This window comes from Hetaerina americana, unplaced genomic scaffold (genome assembly GCF_022747635.1).
Source record: "Hetaerina americana unplaced genomic scaffold, ioHetAmer1.1.p SCAF_3, whole genome shotgun sequence".
NCBI classification, from domain to species: Eukaryota; Metazoa; Arthropoda; class Insecta; order Odonata; family Calopterygidae; genus Hetaerina; species Hetaerina americana.
This window is the reverse complement of record NW_027286874.1, coordinates 55701965-55721950: the sequence shown is the minus strand read 5'-3', so window position 1 is coordinate 55721950 and position 19986 is coordinate 55701965. Positions and strand designations below refer to the sequence as shown.

At 38.5% G+C, this 19986-nt stretch overlaps 1 protein-coding gene across 1 annotated transcript; it reads left to right on the top strand.

The window, feature by feature from the left end:
* The first annotated feature begins 3472 nt into the window (after window positions 1–3472).
* LOC139690604 (mite allergen Der f 3-like) lies at window positions 3473–18122 on the top strand. The gene is made up of 8 exons (XM_071588087.1): window positions 3473–4158; window positions 10727–10940; window positions 13427–13668; window positions 13781–13914; window positions 14051–14157; window positions 16218–16504; window positions 16976–17154; window positions 17543–18122. The coding sequence occupies exons 1-8, from the start codon at window positions 4125–4127 to the stop codon at window positions 17702–17704; spliced, it is 1359 nt and encodes a 452-aa protein (XP_071444188.1). The 5' UTR covers window positions 3473–4124; the 3' UTR covers window positions 17705–18122.
* The last annotated feature ends 1864 nt before the right edge of the window (window positions 18123–19986 follow it).

Below are 19986 nucleotides of genomic sequence, written 5' to 3'. Positions count from 1 at the left end.
TGCCTTGATTTTTGAATATTAGGGATATAAATAAGAGGCAAATTCCTTTTGAAAATAGTAGAAGACAAAACAATCGGAAATCTGGACTTTAAATCATGATTTCACTGTTAGCCTCGCTTCACTAGGTAGCACTCAAATGTGAAAGAATAGATTAGTAGGTAAGCGTTTAAGTTGAAATATATGTGGTCAGGGAAATACTTGGGAGTGTCACACCACCTGCGACAACTTCAACCTCCTATTTCGTTCATCCTCGAATGACCATATTTGGCGTATAAATCGGTTTCGGGTGAGTCATTCTGTGATTTATATTGAGTAATTATGTTTGGTGAAACATTTAAATTCAGAATCCTCGATTACGCACGTTATCACTCTCTCTTCATGAGAGTAGACGCGCTACCGGTCCCACCTCCCTGGAAACTTTCACATGCCACACTTTCACAAATTTGTGAGAACTCCGACTCGTCCTCAATTCCAAAAACCGATCTGAAGGAAGGATTATCCTCGATAATGATAGCAGTAGGATCATTAATCTTTTAGGGATACGTCCAAACGGGAGACAAGAGCTTTCATTTCGTCGGCTAACGAGATCAAATGCAATGTTTGAGACCAGCCAAACCATTCGCAAAGCCTCGTGGCGACGAATTGGGCGTTGGTTAATGAGCGATCCGCATGGCAAACGTGCATTAAACAAGAGAGCCTAATTTTCATGTTACATGCTTAAGTCCAACAGCTTTCGTGGGCCTCATTCCCGTTAGTCAGTTAATGAATCGTGTCATTAAGATTGCAGTAGGATTTCGCAAATCGCCAGCTGGGTACGTGCCTGTGTGACGTACGCTTAAATGACGATGCATTTGGATTTTTGGCCTCACTGACCTAGGAGATGTTTGCCAAAGTAAATGCCATGGGACGTTGTTTTTAGAATGAGAAAATAAACCTAGTGGTTGAAGCCTTCAGTAAACAAATTAGGCACACGTGTACCTGACTTGACGCTTTTCGTTAGACCACCCTTCCCGTGGATTTGGTTTTCCCCAAGATTCTCTCTTCGGCACAAGTTTGAGGTTTGGGGAAGTAAAGAAGGATTTCGCGGTCTGCGGAACACTTCGGACGCTGAAGTGGGAGGAACACAAGGTGAGGGGATTTCCGGAGCGCCGCCTATCTGCTTTCTCCCGCCTCGGATTCTCTTGACCTTTGTGGGCGCTAAGGATTCCAAAAGCGGTATTTCCGGACAATCAAAAGTTCTTCTAAAAGATATTCAGTTATTCAATCCAATTCCATTGAGTTGAAGCTCGCGTCATTCGTTTTTTAGAGAAATAAGAGGTATGTCGTTTGCGATTGAATTCCTACTCATTCCGAATATTTCCATACCATAAATCAAATTTAGCAATGCATGTCTGTGTGTTCCGTTAGAGAAGGGAGGAGGTCACCGGCGGAACATTCTACATAGTCATTGCGTGAGTGTTCTGCTATGCTTCTATGTTTTTCATTTATCTATTAGTGGAAGATTCTAGGGTAATGGCGCCCACCCCCCAAAACCTCCTAGTTTTTCCGCACATACATAGAAGCATTGACCTCGTTATGGAAGGAGTTATCAATAGATTTGTTTAAAAGCGCTCAAGTTTTGAAAGATACCGGGGGCTATCAGGTATGATTAACTTAAACCACGAAAAGAACATGATGTACTCGAATGGAAATCCTAGATCCGCCCCTAGTTTGTGTTTTGCATTGTGTCTCGTAGTGCGTATAATATCTCCGTTAGAATAATCAAAGTACTTATCCATATATGATCAATGTACTTAGCGTAGTCATAGATTCTTCCTGTGACGAAGGGGGCGTAGTAACTTACGTTAAGCTAGATTTTTCCCTCTTTTACATTTTACTTCAACGTCCGCATCATCCTAAGTATATATAATTTTCTTCTCTTCAATTGACGAAGGCGGCATGATTACTAAAATGTATAATACCTCCGTCTCATTTACATGAGTCTCTTATATTTACATCAGTTTTAATTCTATAATGCTTGGTCTCATCACCCTCCCAATGTTTTTGCGAATTATCGCAGATTATCAAAATACTTTATATTTTCGTATTAACTTGAGCATTTAATCCGTAAAAAGTTGGAAAAATGAGATTTAGCAAATACATCGATTTGGTGAACTGTGAAAAAAATTATTTTTTTTTAGTTACCGGTATTGTAACCTCACATTAAGTTACAAAGGAAAATCCATACATTTAAAAATGTAGGTCTCGTCCAAAAAATAAAAACTCGCTATTATTTATCATTTACTTCCCGTTTCCCCAATTTATTATTTCCTTTAAACATACCAATTATGGATTCTGTTTATTTAATCTCAGCTTTTTGACTGCTAGCTGTTCAAAGTTGAGCTTTGGGATTACTGTGACTTTGTTTTATTTGTCATAACGGAATTCTCTATTCTGGTATAGTTCATTATGTACATATATTATATGACGAAGACCAAAGTCAGATGTGGGGAAGATAGTGTGGGCGAATCGGTTAAAGCCCTCCGATCACTTTATTCTACCCCTCGAGAGTAATGTTAGATATAACACGGTGAGATAATATTCTATTCTCTTTTGAGTCCCAACTTCCGCTAAAAAACTGGCCCGCCGCCTAATAATTAAGTGAACACCCATATGTGACTTATTCAAAAAAGTTTCCTCACCCCTGTTGTAGATGGATTAGTATTGCTATTATTGATAAAGGGGCAGTTTGCATGCCCTGAAAAATATCATATATATATTTATATATAATGGTAGTCTTTAAGAACCTAAAATACTTAAATAATTTCAAATATCTTTTTTTGTTCTAAAGCATTAAAAAATCTGCTGCAGGCAGGTCAGGCAGGCAGGCTTTCTGTGTTCACTGATTAAACAATTATCTAAAAGTTCATTTACATGCTATAGTATTTCCGCGAATCTTTAAAATACATCATTTTAATACCTTGTACGTACACATTCTTAGCGGGCACTTCCGACCGCATTTTATCGAATCGTCGTCGCCACAGAGACAGCCGCAACAACTTCCCATACCGCCACAACTTTTGATAATTTTTACGTTCTGTTTATAGCCCTCGACGTCACCAAATCCGTGACGCACGACGCCTCTTGTGACGTCCAAGGAGATTTTTCGAATATAAATGTACATACTCTTGAAGGAATGTTTTTCTTCTCTCCCCTCCTTCTGTGGACAGCCAGGAAATAATCGCTTTCTTCTTAGAATGGACCGTAGGCTTTCCCGTCCTTGGGGCTTCACCGTTTGCGGTCTCATCGCCCTGACGGTACCATTTATAAAGGAGGTAATGTGAAGTGAGGTCCTTTTAATCTCGAGATACTTTCCTCGCTATCATCGTGGTGTACCGGATCTCGTCGCTCGCTCTCGCCTGGCCCCGTCGACCATCGCGAACACAGCGCGGGCCGAGCCTTGTTCATCGTTGCCCGCGCGGGGCAAGGCTGAGGCCACCCCGTCGCGTTCCAATACCTCGACTGCCATTTGTATCACTTCTCCCCGACGACGGTCTCCTTGACGCCCTCCGGACCATACGTCGCCCGTCGTCCAATCGGAGGTGGCAACTCATCTTCCTCTTGAGGTCGCCATCCTCTCGTCTTCTCCCTCCCTCTCTCCTCTCCAACCTTCCTCGTTATAACCCTTTCCCTCTCCGGTTTTGCTCTCTCTCTCTCTCCCTTCCCCTCCTCCTCATTTCGCCCCTTCCCTTCGTTTCCACTTTTCTTCCTCGGTCCTTCCTCTAACCCGATTGGAATGACGCATGAGAGGGAGAGGGGTGATTTTTCAGGTAGAAGGGGGGAGGAGAAGAAGGAGCGGGATTCAAAGTGTTAAGAACGAGGTTGTTGTGTACGCGAGGTTGAACGTTTCGTGGCCGACACTGTGTTCGGATGCCGCCGCTTTCTGTGTCCACAAGTCAAGAGGGGCCTACTCGCCGGATTTAGAGGATTACCGGTGCTGAATTGGCGGTGGTGTGAAACCTCGCAATCCGCCGTGGACGGAGTGGAATATTTCTAATTGTCCGAGTGACTCCGTCTGTGTCTGACGCCTCCCGCGCACCTCAGCGCCTTCTCGTCAAGCGAACCTGCTCCCCGCCAAAAGAACCATGGGGATGGTGCCGCTGGTGCTGCTCCTGCTCGGTGAGTGCACAGTGTATGACTCTTGGATTATGGCTCTAGTTTCGTGGATTAATCTGTGATGAAGTGTTATCGTTCAGTCTTCATGGTCAAATTTTCTGAGCTGAGTTTCCGTTTCATACGAAACACATTGCTTAACTGGTTATTCTCTGAATTTGCACTTACTTTCTTAAAACTGTGAATGTCCTTCGTCCTTTTTGGATAAATCTATTGGAGGATGGAGCTATCTGCTGGTGAGGTCATTTGCACTTTCAGGGCTCATTGGATGAGGGTAGACAAGGTTACTTTCAAGAGAGGTGGCGAGGCAGAGTAAAGCCGGGCATCGGAAAAACTAACGAAAAAATCCACAGTTTAACGGTTTAACATGAAGTGTTCTTCACTCGGGATCTAAAGCCATCTAGACAGAAAAATATTCATGGCCGCCGCCGGTGAACCCAGGACACTGATATGGGAAACCGTTTCCGGCAGAATTAAATATTTTTTCTGTGACATCGATGTACAAATAGTTTCCTGCGATGTGGAATATTTGTTTGCGGAATGCTGCAATTGTTTATCAAATGCTAGTCGCTTATTATTTTGCGGACAACCCAGAGGTCGCGGGGTCGAATCCAATCGAAAGCGTGGTCGTTTTCTTGCCCGATGCTGTTTTTATGCTATATGTTGTTTACGGTGTGAAATAACCGTTCACGCCGGGAAACCCAATGTTACTGCGATTGCCACAGTATAAATCTTGCGATATGTCGCTTCTCGGTAGGGAGATATCCCTGGATTCTTAATGTGTAGGTATTGTTCGAAACTTCCCAGAATTGTTTTGCATAACAAATTGGCGCACAAGAATTTCTGAGAACTATGTAGGCCCGCAGGTGAAACTTTCAATGGTTGAACTAACTCTAATTTACACCTTAATCCTTAAGAGATGCAAACAACTTTAAGGCATACTTGTCAACAGACCATTTTATGAGTGCAATCGAGCTTTTTAGACTACTTGCTGACATTATATTTTTTTAAGCCCAGCGTAACCTTCGGCGCCGAAAACTTATATTGTTGTTGTTTTATAGATTTAAAAGTTTTTTCATTATCCCCATTCCTATTAAAGGATGAAAACCCGCAGTAATCAACTCTGAGGTGTTTTTTTTATAGGGAAGGAGGGAGGTGGAGCTCTTCTTGAACCAAGTCCTAATGCGTGTAACATTGGTTCATTCACGGTATGGATGGGGGGGTTTCCTTCCCGTGCCGACTTCGGTTCTCCAGAAAGATCTGCCATTCAGAAAGACAGCCTGAGTGAAAATAGGGGTGTCTAGAGGCATCACTTGATCATTTGATCCCAAAACCTCCACTCAATAATCAAAGACTTCATCTACCAGGCTGCCACGCTAAATATGGTAATGGATGTTTGTTTTCTATGTCTGTAAGTCACCACAAGAAATCATATTTTTGGTGATCATTTAAATGTGAAAATATTTTAATTCAACATTGAAATCCGTTGATGATTCTTCAATGTTGGCCATTGATTTTGCAATTTAACCATAAGCGTACTAAAGGATATTGCCATGCTTATACAATTTAATAACATTTTTTTGAATTCACAAACGTAAAACGAGTTATCTTTCAACGAATAATTGAAGGTATATGTGAACTAATTTCTAGAATTGGGCTATATTTTTCATTTCCTACTGGAAGCAGAACCTTCGTTTTTAATATGTGAGCAAGAAAATGCCAAGTTAACATGCTGATTAAGTCATATCATTTTTGCGACTAATTTCAGCAACAATAGAGGATAAATCTTATACATTATCAACACAAATTAGTTGCTGAAAAGTTCTTATTTAATTAAAATGTAACATTGTTACAAATGTTAGTATTAACGAACGGTTAAAGAAGGAAAAAATTCTGAAGGATACCTGCCTTTATAGAATAGGATTTTTGGTCCATTTGGAGTTGTTCCTGATTCAGACGCACTATAATTGGCCTTGTAACCTTCTTCGTCTTAAAGCTTGAGTGTGTAATTCTGCGTAGAAAATGTTACCAACCGGATTTAGAGAAATTTATGAGATCGTATCGTAAATCAAAACCTACGGACTGTCCGTGAAGTAGTAAATGAGTGGGAAGGAGATAACCACCAAAATGAAAATACCTTGTATCGGAAGACGTATAATCAAAGGAGATATTTTACGATTACGCTGGCGTTGGCAATTGCTCATTATGGTATTTAGTGTAAACACTGCTTGAATCAACTGCTCTTGCTATCTTCCAGCCAGCAATTTGTGCCATGACTCTATGGTTTGCTTGGAATTATTCTCATATTCTACGAGGGAGTTGCATAATTTAATTTCGCTTAGTTTTTCTGCACAGCATTGGAGGTTTTTCTGTTAAACTATTCGTCATACGTTGGTAACACGAAAATGAGTTTAATTATCTGAACTCGATCGTCCTATAGTGTCTGTTCATTTTATTTCCGCTGGTTAATTTTAGCGAACATATTTATAAGTGTATAGATTATTCCTCAAACAAAATTGTTTTACCAAACCTTTTTCTTCTTCAAAATCATTCAATATTGATATGGTCTTTAAAAGCGGTTACGCTTCATGTGGCCATGGAGGTATTTTTCAAGGTCCTTACAAGTCTCGAGGTAAGGGCAAAAACGTTACCTTTTTTTCACGTTAGTGGCGGTAAAACAATTTAACTATTCTGAATAATAGGTTCTTAGTGTTAGCGTAAGTTGGATACTAAGATAATAGCATTTCGTGACCTTTAAAGTTATCCATGTAACTTTAAAATCTTTTTTGAGGGTCGATTAAGAAAACCAAGGTTAAGGATGTAGGTGGTAATAATATGGGAAGACTATGCATTTAAAGCTATTTGAGGGAAGGGAGATACCACATTTGAAGCGTTATAATAATTATAATTTTTTCCTTCAATATTTTTCTACAAATTTAGGAAATGAACTTTAAAACGAACATCAATGATAACTTCTTTTTATCACCTACTCCAGAATGACTTATATGGAGTAGACCACTTGCAACTCCATGTAAGTCATATTTAAAACTGGCCATCCCCTTGCGACCTGAAAGCAGCTGATTACTTTGATAGCAGATACTTATATAAATTTGTCGCGACACTTTTAACATTAGAAAAAAGGAAGAAAGACGATTAAGCATTTCTTGAATTGTATCAAGCAGATTTCGCTTATAGACAGTGACATGCGCCTACCGTAAAACCAACGGTCAAGCAAATGGTTCCGGTTTCTGTTGGATAAAAAGTGGGGAACTTGCAGAGAGAGTCGGGACTTGATCTGAAAGTGTGACAGCTTACTCTTCAAGGCCATGAGGTCGAGGTGACTCTTTTGAGTTAATAAAGTCTTTAAAAACGTTCCAAACACTTGCATCTTGGGTCCTATGGCCTACGACTTGGGCATTTGGGTAGTAGTAGTTATTAGTGGGAGAATACCGACAATTTAGGCCGTTTGCGAAGGTATTAGGAGGGTAATACCCTAAGAAGTAAGAGGGAGGCTTCCTAGAAAATATGCCTGAATTCCGAGGTGATCTTGATGGGAAGGATTGGAGAGGAGAGTTTTTACCATTTATCCACAAGATTTACCTTTTCATAGCAAACGGATCGAGAAATTGCTCCTTCGGCAACAATGTTTACGACCACTCCTAAAATGCACACACGAGAATGCTCTCGTCATTAATCCATGTACCATTTAATGTATTTATCATTCATAATTTAAATGGTATCAAGATTCTAAGTATCCATTGAAGCCTATATTGTACTGTTGTGGCCCTGAAGTTTGTAAATTAACATTGATGGGTATTATGATTTCCTGATAAATTTCCCTTTCAGGCAGCACCTAAAATGTCCCTTGGACCTAAACATATGATTTTAATGCCTATGCGTGGGTAGTTATATCAAATTTGAATGCTTTCAAAGCCAGCAAGGTATACACATCGGTGAATCTTGTCTTCTGTCATACTTTAGGGATGTATAGCTTTGGTACTCCACGGGCAATAGCTCGCTCTTAATGACTAATCTGAGTGCTTAACGCGGAATTGCATCTCCTGTCAAGTTTTTTGTTTCATAAATATGTACCATGTATTTGACTTTAATATCGGTCGCGTTATCCGATGAAACACAGACGATATTATGACCAGTAGAACATGGTGCTGGCTCATAAGTAACTCGAGCGGTGAGCCTCGTCTATTGCCTTTTTACCTTTGTCTGTGTACACATAGCATGATCCATTTAATCTTCTCCTTGCACTCAGGTTTTTAGTCCTCGAACCGATCACGGCGTTTTGTGCAATTCCCCTTTGCTTGATTTGTTGTGCCATTAAGAATTTGGGGCCCGTAGGTGCAACGGAAGTTAATCCCTCCTCTCTTTTCCGTGGCTCTCTCCGCAGACCGCCGGGAGCAAATCGGAGTCTCTTGCCCTCACGGTCGACCTTGCGAGTACCTGCAATTTTCAGGGAAGCGGTAGCATGCAGCAGGAAAGAAAGGAAGCTAAGAATTGAACGGCAGCCATAACGACGAAATGAATGGGATCAAAGAGGTATATGGAGTAAATCTGCGGAGCGCGTCATCCATCCATCTTTTGTGAAGGAATCTGCGTATGCAGTAAATATACATTAATGTATATTGATGAATGGAAAATAAAAGAACCAAGCTGTTTGTTCCCATTGTATAAAAACAGTATATATGGTCAACTGTTGATTATCCCTGAGCAGCCCATTGTTTTTGCGGAATATCCAACCCCGAATTCTCATCATGAAGTATGCACAGCAAGATACTTTAGTCTCAAAACTCCATCACCTACGATTTTCGAGCCTCTCACTACTGCGGGAGCGTCGGTAGTGGACTAAGTTCATTATTGAATCAAGGTGGCCAATCACGGAGACGGGTAAATTTAACAATGGCGTGGGAAGAGATTGTGCAATGTCCGACCGAGGTACCCGCTACGTTCATTGTCCTGCGGTACGTTTGTTTTAATGCCCTTTTCCCTCTTTCGGGTAAGTGTTGGGACGTGAGGGTGCTTAACTGATGCCGCATTGAACGCAAAACTCGGGGCACTTATCAGCTATCAGGAATATCCTTTGTCTGCTACTACTACCGCTTATAATTCCAGAATGTTGGAACCCGATTTTGATCGTGCTTTCACCGATTTGTTCAGAATTAAACGAACATTTTATGGGATAAAAGGCATGGAAGACATGACGTAATTCACTGCGATAACGCTTTGAAGGATGCTCAATATAGTAAATAAGTTCTTGTAAACAACCAAAGAGTGCACAGTCTAATTACTAGTAATGGTATTTAAATGGAAAATTATATTTCTCTACACATAATTTTTCGATGCATTGTTCGCTAGACGTTGAGCGCATGGTAAATGCGGAGGAATATGTATGTAAGTGCATTGCGAAAGCATTAACAATGTATTTTGTTGAAAAGCTCACCGTCTGTTAATGTAATAAGAAATTCATATAAAAAATCCTTGGCCCTCGGCCAAGAGCGGATCTAGGAGCTTTCTAAGGGGTGGGGGTCGGTCCGACACTCCATCTGCATGTAATCTACTGATATATCTTCTCCAAAAGTGGAGATTTTGATATACCGTCAATTATGTAAATAGGAGCGTTATAACTGAAATAAAGTTGTATATTTTCTGCGCATGCTCTCGGTGGGATTCGATTTCTCCACATAACCGGCAGGCGTGTTCTCTAACCTAGGCTGGGCGCGAGAATGAGACGAACGTAAATCGTATCCCACTCGATCCGTATGAAGTTTGCTCTCATTCTTGTTGGATACAGTTAGTGCCCTTTTTCTCATTTCCTGAAATTTTGTGAGTTTAAACAATTGACCAATTGTTTGAACAATTGTTTCTTTTATCCGTAAAATAATACATGGAAATGAAAGCAAGCAGGAATTCTAGTTAATTATTTTTTTCATTAAACGTTACTATTTTTACATGTGCTTTTTTCGAGGTACATATATTATTATTCGAGGATCGCGGTAATCCAGGGGTAGAGTGTTGGACTGCTGACCGGAGGGGCCCGGGCGAGGCACTCTGGGCACCTGCAGCTCTACCCAAGCTATGAGATCTTTCGGGTACTAGGTCTTCCTGGGAAACCACAACCGGCAAGGGGAAAGGAACTGGCCCCCCTACCCTGATGTGTGAATTTCACTCGTCGTCGGGCTTAGTACTGGGTGAACTCTACCATCACCTACCAAACCGATCTTCGGGTTGATTACTGTGTTTTACTATGAAATTGAATTAATTATGCAATTTCTGGAGGAATTTTTGAAGGAACTGAATGCTTTAACTCTCCTTCACTATTGTTATTGTTGGAAATGACGTTTCAAATAACATAAACTTTGTAGATAAAATAAAATTATTTTTTATCAGGATGAGGAATGTAATGTCTCATGGTATTGTCTGCCTGAAATTGAGTATAGTGGAGCAACACTTGTGTGAAATAAGAATTAGACCATGTATATGGTTAAATATTATTTATTCGTGGTATAGAAGAATACAATATAATCCATAAGATTCATTTATTCTCTTTTTTTTACTTTTTCAGGTGTGCAGATAAATGCACAGAGCTATGGCTGGTTTGAGGGCCAAGAGACTTATGACTACTACAGAGATTACAATGAGAGAGAGACAGATATTTCTAAAGAAAGTGACGCTTATGAATTGCTCAGTTGTTCAGATTATAATGGGGTCCCTACCACATGTGTCCCTATAGGCAGCTGCCCCCAGTTGAAGTCGACCCAAAAGCAGCAGTTTTGCATGTAAGTATTTTTTCAACATAGTTCCACATATTTAAATGATGCCATTTTGCAAATATAGCAGTAGTATAACTCAGTTATTGTTGGTTTCTTATTTTTTAGATTTTTTTATGTCATTTTGTAAACCTTATTTTTAACTTAAAACACCTAAACCATAACCCTTTAATACTTCTTAAGCATCAACCTTGATTGTTCACCTTTTTTTGGATTCCCAAACAAATGAACTATCAGTTTAAATACAGTTAAATGTACTGCTATTTTAAAAGTTTCACGGTTGCTGTTTTTGAATGATGTTTGATTGTTGTTTTATGACTTGAACCAATGTTATTTTTGTTGAAACACTTGCTATTTTACATTTAATCTATCATCATTACTCCCCAGCTTCATACGAATATAGGGCAGCCATTTGAAATACTACCTTGATCAAAAATTTCCCGGAATTTATTCAGAAAATTAAAAATACAAGTTTATTCATCTAAATCTATATTGTCCCCTTCAAAGTAATCCCCATCGACTGCAACACACTTATGCCAGCGCTTGATCCAATCCTCGAAACATTTTTTATATTCGGTTTTCGGTATGTCCATCAGTGCTTCCTGCGATTTTTCCATTACTTCCTCTCGGCTGCTAAAACGCGTTCCCCGTAATGGTTTTTTTAACTCGATTGAACAGAAAGAAGTCACAGGGAGCCAAATCAGGTGAATTCGGTGGCTGTTGGATGGTATTTGTTGCATTTTTCGTCAAAAAATTACGAATAATGATAGCACTGTGCGACGGTGCGTTATCATGGTGCAAAATCCACGAGTTTTCTGCCCACATTTCTGGTCTCTTTCGGCGAATTGCTTCACGCAAACGTCTCATAACGCCCAAATAATACTCTTTGTTTACTGTCTGGCCTTCTGGCAAAAATTCATGATGCACTACACCGTTGTAATCCATGAAAACCGTCAGCATTGCCTTCTTTTTTGACTGAAAACGACGTGGTTTTTTTGGTCTCGGCTCATTTGGTGAACGCCATTCACTTGCCTGATGTCTGGATTGCGTGTCGTACTCATAAACCCACGTCTCGTCTCCAGTAATGATCCTTTTGATGAATGTGGGATCGGATTCAGCGACGTCAACACGGTCTCTTTTTTGCATGAAATTGAGGTCTTTTGGCACCAACTTTGCTGCTACACGACGGAAACCCAAATCATTAACCACAATGTCTTGGGCGGATCCATAGGCAATGTTCAAGTCCTCCGCTATTTCTCTGATGGTTAATTTGCGGTTATTGACCAACATTTCTTTTACTTTATCAATTTTTTCACCGACTTTCGATGTCGATGGTCTGCCACTGCGTTCATCATCTTCGATTGACTCACGACCACTTCTGAACCGCTCGTGCCACTGGTAAACGACCGTTTTTTTTAGAGAATCGTTACCGAAACACTTTTCCAACATTTCCAACGTCCGTGCGCCACTAAATCCGTTTTTTACGCAAAATTTAATACAAGTTCGTTGTTGCAAATTTAAATCCATTTCTGCAATTGTAAAAAATCGCCAACACACACAGAGATAGATGTACTCTTGGCTACGTAACTTTTGCAAATGTCAAGTTATGACACTAAGATTTAAAGGGAAAATCAACAACAGATGTACCAATTTAACAAAAAAAAACAGAACTAAAATCGGAACGATGGGAGCGCCACACGGTGGTTATTCCGGGAACTTTTTGATCAAGGTAGTATTTCATGTAGACTTGTACAATCATAAGCATGATCATTCAAGTAAATGGAACCATTTAGACTACCATAAAATTTCACAGCAGTATGCATCTGGAACCATTGCATTTCACTTGCACTTACCAATACTGTTTTACTTTTTGTCTAAGACATGACTTGTACAAATTAGAGTAGTTTACATGCAGAGATGGTAAATTTCTTATGCATACATGAATGATATTGTTTATGATAGCAAAGATCTTCCAGAGGTGTGGCCATACAACATTTGTATGTGGTAGTCCAGGCATAGAGCATTGGACTACTGACTGGAGGGCCTAGGTTCAGTTCCCGGACACACCTCTGGTTATTCTCAGCTTCACCTAAGCTAAGGATTTTTTGGGTACTGGAACTTCTGGGAAACCACAGGCGGCACAGAGAAAGGAGCTGGCCTCCCTGCACTGATGTGTGAATTTCACATGCTGATTGGATTAGTATTGGGTGAACTCTACCATCACCTATCGAGCTGACCTTTGGGTTGATAACTGTGTTTATTGTTTATTTCTTAGGATTAATCAGTCAATTTAGTTTATTCATGGGTGATTGCCACTAATTATCCAATGTTTGTAATATCTTGTTCACATAGAATTATCTGCTCTGTGAGGATCAATATGTAAATGTGAAATTCAGTCAATCCACATCTCTATTGAATAACAACTTTGTATTTAATAATAAACATGTATATTATATTAATAATAATATACATATGTGCAATATTGAATATTCTAGGCCAAACAGAGATGAAGGTTTTCATAACCAAGGAGGTGGTACCTATGTCTGCTGTCCCACCTTAAGACCAAACCTTCCTAAAAAAACAGCCAATAGGCCCACTTCAGCAGCACAACCATCACAGGGGAATAGAAAAAACATAGGAAATGCCCCACCAAGAAGATTTCCACCAACATTTCGTCCTTCATATCAGCCTTCTTTTAACACTGACATTGATGTTGCTCATAGAACAGGAGGAACAGGTAGTGGTTAGGAAAAGAACATGATGTGAATGTACTCGTATGCTCTACTTAATTCTCAATTATAATTAGAGCCATTATTTGTCAAGTTACTGTAATAATTTTATTTTTACAGTCTGTGGGGTACTAGAAAGAGATGAGGTTGGTAAACTGGAGGCAAGGAGAAGATATAATTTTGAACGCCAACAAATACTTGGTGCAGCTATTGGAGGTGTCTCCCTTACTTCATCAGCTGAATCTCCATGGACTGTGAGTGGCATAGAATTTTTTATTCAACTGAAATATTATTTTTCTGTAAAAGATGGAAATTATGAATCAATCGAAGTTGTAACTGACAGTGCAACCTGAAGTATGTTCATTTTACCTAAATCTTATATGTTTTTAGGTTGCGATTGGGGAATACACTAGCAGTGGGACAGTGGACTGGTATTGTGGAGGCTCATTATTGAGTCAGTTATCTGTTCTGACTGCTGCTCACTGCACTAGACGGCGGTAAGGATTTAAAGGTTTTTTTTTTTAAATTTTGTTTGTCATTTTTTGTAATAATTTCTACTTTTCAAGGAATTATGTTTACTGTAATAAATAATTGAGGTTTATGAGTAACAAGTTCATGTAAATATCATTTCATCATCACTGCCTCATCATGCTGTTCAGTTACTGTGGTCATTGAACAGCTTGATAAAATTCTGCTATTCACTTGTATGTATTCCACTTCAGTTTTTTAATGATTTGTGATCCTACCTTTGTGTAAGTTTTGTTGAACTGAAATAGATTTTTGTAAAATGATTTGGTATTGCAATACGACTCTAGTGTTCAGCATTCACTTAAAACCAGAATATTCCTACTCTAAGCATGGAATATCAAAAATTACTTGTCATATTTATTTTGCTTTCTGAATTATGTACTCTGTTTTGCCTTGTAGTATGGACAAGGGGATATGTGTTTCATAATTCATTGCTAGACATGAGAGGAAGATAAGCTTTGAGCTTTGGACAAAGATCATTGCCATGCTTTTTTTCTCCTCCAGTCTGTCTTCCCCTTAAACAGAGAGCAGTGAGAGAACTATAATATCATTATTTTATTTAAATACAATTGTCATGTTTTAATATTTACTAGCAAGGAGAACGGCAATTCATTTTGTTTTTATAATGATGCAGGTCCATTAAATTTTGAATGAGAAGAATATAGTTTTCATAGGCAGAAATTTGGTGAATGGATGGCAAAGGGTATTTAAGAAGCTCCAGCTCACCTTTAGATCACATTTATTCACTAATTGAAGCTTGACTGTCATTATTTTGTTCATCAAAATTGTTAAGTCAAAACAGAATTATGGTTTTTAAGTCATCAAGTCACCCACCACCAGTTTTACCACTTATACTAGCTTATGAGATCTGACATTTGGTATGAGTTAATGACAATGGAAATTGCATTATGGTTTATGTAATGAAGCATTCCACATGTTAATACTCATGCAATATTGATGCAATAATCTAGTTGCATGTAATACCTTTTGGATATCCAATGGTTAGATCTAGGGTACTATCATTCACCCTCCTTCCGAGAGCTGGGCTTCAGTGACCTCTCTTTCCTCCGCATAATCCACTGACTGACTGAAAAAGTCAGTGATAAGATAAAATGCTTGAAGCTGAGGGAAATTATACAAACAGCATGGATCTGGCTGGCTATAATATATCTTTTCCTCTCACTGAGCAAGGAATCCTGCATTTAGCATTCTACACTGAAGGTATAAACTAAAATTTGTAATTGGTCCAGTGGTTCAAGGTTAAGATACTGAATCAACTTATGTATATCTGATTTCTTCTTTCATGTTGACTATTGACCTATCAAAAGAGTCACATTTTGTGGGCAGTGGAGTTTTTTGCGTGAAACAAATACCAGAATTGTAGACTGCAAAATGTATGCAAAACTGAATTACAGACACATTTAATGGCATGTAATGTCTGAGGGAATTTGGATATATATTTGTGATTCAAGGGACGAGATTATATTTTCAAATTTCAATGCTGACATATTTTGATTTATCCATTCTAATAAGCCCTCAATGCGTGATACTTCTGCTCATTGACTGCTTTTTGATTCAAATTGTATCATTTTAAATTGAGCAGGATCAAAATGATGAGGTTTTACTGTATACATGCTTTAAGGGAGTTTTGTGCATCAAGCATATTTACATAAAGGACAATTGGTCCTCTGTTCCCCCTGGCTATATTATGGTATATATGATATGATATATAAATATTCAGAATAATACAGGTGGCATATAATAATTATAATGACATCATTTAAAAATTATAATTTAATTCTAAAAGATGCAAATAGAATTAGAATCAACTTTTCAACTCTTTATAATGATGTGATTTGAATTAAGGAAATCTCTAGCTTCTTGCCTTTTGGTTCTATTAATAGATATTTTCTAAGGTTCCATGTCTACATAACTTATCATATACAGGCTCTTACACAAAAATGTAGTTTTTAACTTTAAAATTTTCTATTTACTTATTTAAACAATAATATGTAATGTGATTTTTCAGGCGCCCTGATGTGGTACGGGTGGGAGAGATTGATCTACGTCGTGATACTAGGTTGGGGGAGGGCAAAGGTGAAGAGGTGAGAGTTTCAGATGTTGCTGTCCATCCAAACTACCGTTCACCATCAACATACAATGATGTAGCAGTCCTCACTTTGCAAAGACCTGTTGATATCACACGGCCCGGAGGTGCACGGACTATTTGTCTTCCATCAGCCACTGATACGAGCCAACAGAATTCTTATACTGGAGAAAGAGCTAAACTAACTGGATGGGGACATCTGTTTTTTGGTAATTTCTATAGCAACCTATTCCTTTTCTCTCTCAACCACAGAGTGATTTGTGAATTATGATGTAATTTTCTTTTCTAATCAATCTCTATAATTCAAGTTTCAGGATATATTTTGCATTTTGAAGTATATCTGTATGCAGTTACATTTCTTGGAAATAATTATACATCTAAATTTACACTATTAATGCTTTCTCTTCATGTAGAAACTTACAACCCTGTAGCTAGAACTTACAACCCTGTAGCTAAGCTAGAACTTACAACCCTGTAGCTGTAGAACCCTGTAGCTTACCCTGTAAGCTACCTGTATACCTATCATAATTCACGAGAAATTCCATGTCTTAAACTCATAGTATTGAAATGATATAAAGTTTGCTGTGAAATATATGGGCTAACAAATAGGAATTGGTACTAATGTGCTTTGTTAATGTCAAATGAGACTGAATTGTAATTAATATCAAATGATATTTTAGGTGGAGATAAAAGCCCAATTTTGCAGGAAGTGACTGTCACAGTCTTTGGAAATGAGGAATGTTCACGTTCATATTCAGCACCAACAATTGCTGCAGGTGTAAAAAGAAGCTATCCATCTGGAATCCTAACTTCTCAAATTTGTGCAGGAGACAGACAAGGAAAGAAGGATGCTTGTCAGGTTTGTATGTCAGCTAACCTTATGTCAATTAAGTAGAATTTGCTCAAATATGAAAATGGAAGAATCCACTTAACATGCTTGAAATGATTTACCTCCCTCTGAATGGGATTTTCTTGAGGCATTACCTGGAGCTGCTCTAATCATTAAGATGCCATACCTCTACTATGGATATGCAAATTTATTCAATTTTCCTGTCTAGTTGAAGCTATGTAATGCTTTACATTGGCTAATGCAAGTTCTGAAGAATATAAAAGGGGTTGGCGTGCATCAGTGCACCATATTTGAACTGATAAATCTCTACCAATAAGATTTATGTGTAATTATAAATTTCAAACAATAATTTTAAAAATAAGACTAAAAATACTGAAGTCAAATGTTTTTTTTTCAGGGTGATTCTGGTGGGCCTTTAGTAGTTAAAGGCAAAGATAATAAACATCATATCATTGGAGTTATATCATCAGGAATTGGTTGTGGTTCTAAGCAGTACCCTGGAGTGTACGCGCGGGTGTCCTCATTTATTGATTGGATCTCTAGCAAAATTATAACATGATAATAATGCAGACAAATGTCTAGATCTTCAACTTTAATAACAAGTGTAACTGTGTGTATGAAATTATCTAACTTATTAATACAATATGAATAATGTATGTTTGATCAAATCATATAATTAAAAATTGTGGCTTCTTACTGGTAGGGGTAATACCTCCCTTATTGTTTTTAGCTGGAATACCTGCCGCCAGCAATGGCTGACAATAAAAAATGGGAAAGTACTCCAATTGTGTTGGAATTGAGGCAGCTTGAGCTATGCATCTAAAACAGTAGGCATATGATACCTAATGATATACTTTTTGTATTGCATTTTGTATAACTTTTTGTTTTTTTTTAATTGTATTTTGATATTTTTATCCTGTACATTTTGACATGATCTCATTCCAGAAAAGTTTGCCAGCTATGCATTTAATAAAAGAATTGTTATACAAAGGTGAGGTATTGAATATATTCTATTGTTTCAGGCTTCACTTTGTGGAAGTATTTAATATCCATTACTAAAAGGAAAGAAAGACTCGTACTTTTCCACAGATTTTATTATACGGTACAACGCGTTTCACCGACTTGCGGCATCATCAGGTACAAATTTGCAAAACAGACAGAGCAAGCATATATACCCTCAGGACAGAGTGGGGGCGGGGAGGGTTGGAAGGATTTGAGAGGGGTGGGGGCTCGCAGGTGCGTTGATGCATTGTTTTGACCATTTCCAGGCTAGTTTTTCTGAGAGGAGTGGGGAGGGGTATGGGAACAATTGCTCATTACAAAGTGTCGTGTTGGAGTTTACCAAGTGCCTTCTAATCTCTAATTGCTCGAGAGCGTCCATTTTTAATCCTTTTGGGAGTGTGTGTAATATCTCTGGGACAAAGTCACTACTGTGGTTGAATTCTAGTAAATGCTTGGCGAAGAGAGAGTTGTTATTCTGATTTTTGTGACACCTAGCGTGTTCCTTGACTCGTAACTTGATATTCCTGCCGGTCTGACCGACATAAACGCTGTTGCAATCCTCGCATTTCAGTTTATAAATGCCTGATTTGAGAAGGCTATCCTGGGTGTCTTTTCCATTGGCTAGAAGTTTGGAGAGGGTTATGGGTGGGTAGAAGGCTGCTTTGAGTGAGGTGGATAGGCAGTTGGAAATCCTACATGAAAGATCTCCCAGAAACGGGATCGAGCACCACTTAAAATCTTTAGATACTGCGGGCTGTGATACGAAAATGCTTTTTATGGCCATTGCTTTTTGTTTTTTCTGTAGTAATGTGTCAACTAGTTTGGGGTTGAAACCATTGTTGGTAGCTATATTAGTGATATTCACGAGTTCAATTTTGAAGTTTTTGGGGGAAAGGGGGATGTGTAGGAGGCAGTGGATCATGGAGTGGAGGGCTGTGTGTTTGTGAGAAAAGTGGTGTGCGGAATCATTAGAAATTATATGGTCTGTATATGTGGGTTTCCTATAAATTGCAAATTCGTGTCTATTATCCCTAATTGTGATTGTCAATTCGAGGAAGTTGATGGTGCCGTTGATGTCTTTTTTCATGGAGAAGGAGATATTCCGATGAAGAGTGTTTAGGAAATTAAGGAAGGAGTCTAACTGTCGGTTGGTTCCGGTCCATAGGTGGGTATATCGTCAACGTAACGAAACCAATAGCCCACGTTTTTGTTATGCTGATTGTCAGCATTATGGGGTATTATTAGCATTATGAGGTATTGAGTTGAAATCATCTTTTGTATTTATTTTTACAATAAAATTTGAAGCACTTACTTCTTTTGTGTATATACTTTAAGGAAATATATAATTTTGGTTCTCACCAATACATACATGTTTCAAAAGGTTTCTTAAATGCCATATAATATTGTATGAATGTGCTTTAAAAAAATGTCAATACTAGTTTTCTATTACATATATGCAGTGTTTAATAGATATTTGTAATCAAATAATCCAATTCATAATATTCCGATCCAATTCATAATCAGGTATTCAAACTTGAAATTTCAAATTAAATGCTGTAATCATCTTGCATATTGCATGAGGGTAGGCATTACCTATGTCCTTCTAGGTGGAGCACAATAATAGATTTTATAACGTTTTCAAGATAGTCCATGAACATAATTTTCATTGTGGGTAGTACATAATGCTTAAGCAATTTTGCATAGTGCTTGATTCTGATTATTACAGCCCAGGGCAGGTCATCCTTTGGCCACACACTGGGAAAAATTGGAAAAGTGTGACAAAAGATTTTTCCCCTCTGGATATTTTGACCAAACCCATGGGCAGTGTAGCTACTTCAG

Coding starts and splice junctions, on each gene's coding strand:
- LOC139690604 (XM_071588087.1), top strand. CDS start 4,125: ATGGGGATGGTGCCGCTGGTGCTGCTCCTGCTCG. Junction 4,159..10,726: donor GCTGGTGCTGCTCCTGCTCG/GTGAGTGCACAG, acceptor TTACTTTTTCAG/GTGTGCAGATAAATGCACAG. Junction 14,158..16,217: donor GCTCACTGCACTAGACGGCG/GTAAGGATTTAA, acceptor GTGATTTTTCAG/GCGCCCTGATGTGGTACGGG.